Raw genomic sequence first — 2,926 nt, 5'->3', positions numbered from 1 at the left:
TATATTTTAGTTCATTGGTACAGATTTCATTAAAGATTTATTTATCCGTCATCAGTTTGACGTTTAATTACCTGTTAATGTTCTTTAAAGGCAATAAAGTCTTAAAAGAATTGGATTTGAATTGATTTAACCCTGACCTAAGATTTATCTGCAACCTTCTTTCTTAATTATTCTTTAACCTTAAACCATCTTATTCCATCCTCCCTGTCAGTATCACAAAGACCTCATTGAAACTCTGTGGTGTTTAAACTCTGTCAACTTTTATTAATTATTCAAGGAAACTTTATTAGACGCACAAAAAAACAGCAACGAAGAATGTAGAAGAAAAAACCTTTAGATGCCCACGTTGAGACTAACATAAAGTCCATCCATATGTTTTAATGGAAGAATAAACTGGTTATATTGAAGAAAACTCTTTACATCAATCAATATGTCCACATGATTAGATAAATTCAAGGCTCCAGGGAAAAACAAATCAACTCCAATACAACGATAGAACAAACAAATGCAAATAAGTTTTATATCAAAGTCAAACTCCTTGACTTTTATTCCTACTCACTAATTTAACTAGAACTAATAAAAGTTAAACACAAATGACAAAAACAGCAGCTTTATTCATCATGTGAAGCTTCAGCTTGAGACTAAAAGACACATTTTAACCAACTGTCCCTGAAGTGACTTCTGTCTATTTGACTTTAATCAACTCAGCAGTGGATCCATAATCAAGCCAAAGTCCAGCATAGAGAGGCTGAGTGAATGTGGTCTGGACTCTGTGGAGGAGAGTCATGGTTTCAGAGACGCTGTAGAAAGACAGAATACCTGCTCTGTGATCCAGGTACACTCCTACTCTGGAGGAAACAGGACCTGAGACGGCAGTTGAGACTTTGTTGTAGTAAAATATATAACTGTTTCTGAAACAACGTAATGACCAAGATTTGTCATTGTATCCAAATCCACATTCATCTGACCACCCTGCTCTGCTGATATTCTTGTATGCGACTGCTACATCAACTTCTTCTCCTCTCCTCTCCACCTCCCAGTAACAACGTCCAGTCAGACTCTCTCTACTCAGGACCTGACTCCAATCAGTGAATCTGTCTGGATGATCAGAATAAGACTGATGTTGTTTCATTAACGTTACTTTTCTGTTCCCCTCAGATAACAACAGCTTTGTGTTTGCTGTGTTTGGATCCAGTGTGATTTCACGTGAATATTTCAAGAATTCATCTCTGGTCTTTGGCTCTGGTTGTGGCAGTAAAACATCCACTTCAGTCACTGTCAGTGAGACGTTTGTCCATGTCTCTCTCAGATTGTCCTGTAGTTTCTCTCTGGTCTCTGTCACAGCTGCTTTCACGTCATCAAAGTACCTCAGAGGATGAATCTTGATGCTGGATGTGTGTGTAGACTCACTGGGTGGTGGCAGTGAGAGGTAGTTGTGTAGAAACTGGTTGTGATCCTCTGTGTTTAAGAGCTGCTTCAGCTCGGAGCCTTTCCTCTCCAGCTCAGTCATCTCCTGCTCCAGCTTCTCCTGAAGATCTTTGACTCCACTCTTTTCAGTTTCCTGCTGGGATCTGACCAGCTGTGTCACATCAGAGCTTGTTTTCTGGAGGAGACGGATCATCTCAGAGAAGACCTCCTGACTGTCCTCCACTGTTTTATCAGCAGAGCCATTGATGGCCTTCAGCTCCTGTCCAAGCAGCTCCACATCTTTCTTTCTCTCCTGGATTCCCTGCAGGATTTTTTGTAGCATCACCTCCACCTCCTTCTGCTTCTCTCTCCTTTCTGCTGCAGCTGGAACTGTTTTGTGGCCTTCATATTCATCCATTGTGCAGAGATAACAGATAGTCTGCTGATCAGTACGACAGAAAATCTTCATCACCTCATCATGACGAGAGCAGATGTTCTCCTGGAGCTTCTTGGAGGGCTCCACCAGCTTGTGTTTCTTGAATGGAGCTGCATCATAGTGAGGTTGGAGGTGTTTCTCACAGTAAGAGGCCAGACAGACCAGACAGGACTTGAAGGCTTTCAGCTTCCTCCCAGTGCAGACATCACAGGCCACATCTTCAGGTCCAGCATAGCAGTGATCAGCTGGAGCAGCTTGGAGTCCAGTCTTCTTCAGCTGCTCCACTAACTCTGCTAACATGGTGTTTTTCTCCAGGACAGGCCTCGGTATGAAAGTCTTCCTGCACTGAGGGCAGCTGTAGATTCCCTTCTGGTCTTCTTCATCCCAGTGGCTTTTAATACAGTTCATGCAGTAGCTGTGTCCACAGGAAGTAGACACAGGATCCTTCAGTAGATCCAGACAGATGGAACAAGAGAAGGTTTCTCTGTCCAGCTGAACTCCTTTCTGCTCCATTTCACCTCTCTGTGTCGACGACTGTGTGAGTTTCTGTTTGCTCGAAGTCAAACTAGTCTGAGCTCTGATCTAAAGGGGAGGGAACAGGGAAACATGAGGAAATATGAGTGGAGCTGCTCCAGGAAGAGGGATTGGAAGTAGTGGAATTTCCTGAAATTATATGTTGATTAATTCCAGGGAGGCTATGCAGGAAACTCAGCGGGCTTCAAGTAGTCATCGCTACTGTCTCTGGCCGACACCAAGACCAGGCATGAACCTGCTGCACTTTATCGCTCTGGTCAGTCATTTTGTAGTTTTAACGTGGTCGCGAGGCTTCATTGTAATAAAGTCCTTTTTCACTCATCTTTGTTGTTGTGCTTTTCGTCTTTGTTGTCGTGTTACATCTTTCTCTTTGCTTTTTGCTTTGTCTCTTTCTTTTTTGGTTCCTGTCATTTAGGTACATGCAGCAGACCCCTCCCAGCTCCACCTGAAAGCCAGCATCAAATAAGGAAGAGAGTGGGAAGGATCGTCACACCCCTACCTTTAAGAGGGGTGTCCTCACTAGGATCCCCAGACAAAGAACGAGCAAAT

At 43.0% G+C, this 2,926-nt stretch overlaps 1 protein-coding gene across 1 annotated transcript; it reads right to left on the bottom strand.

The window, feature by feature from the left end:
* Positions 1-685: 685 nt before the first annotated feature.
* Positions 686-2,371, bottom strand: LOC311506769 (tripartite motif-containing protein 16-like; the record flags this gene model as incomplete). Its single annotated transcript, XM_084570835.1, has 1 exon — positions 686-2,371. The coding sequence occupies exon 1, from the start codon at positions 2,354-2,356 to the stop codon at positions 686-688; it is 1,671 nt and encodes a 556-aa protein (XP_084426961.1). The 5' UTR covers positions 2,357-2,371.
* Between the last annotated feature and the right edge of the window lie 555 nt (positions 2,372-2,926).

Source organism: Chelon labrosus (assembly GCF_963514085.1).
Source record: "Chelon labrosus genome assembly, chromosome: 1".
NCBI classification, from domain to species: Eukaryota; Metazoa; Chordata; class Actinopteri; order Mugiliformes; family Mugilidae; genus Chelon; species Chelon labrosus.
This window is presented reverse-complemented; position numbering and strand designations above follow the sequence as displayed.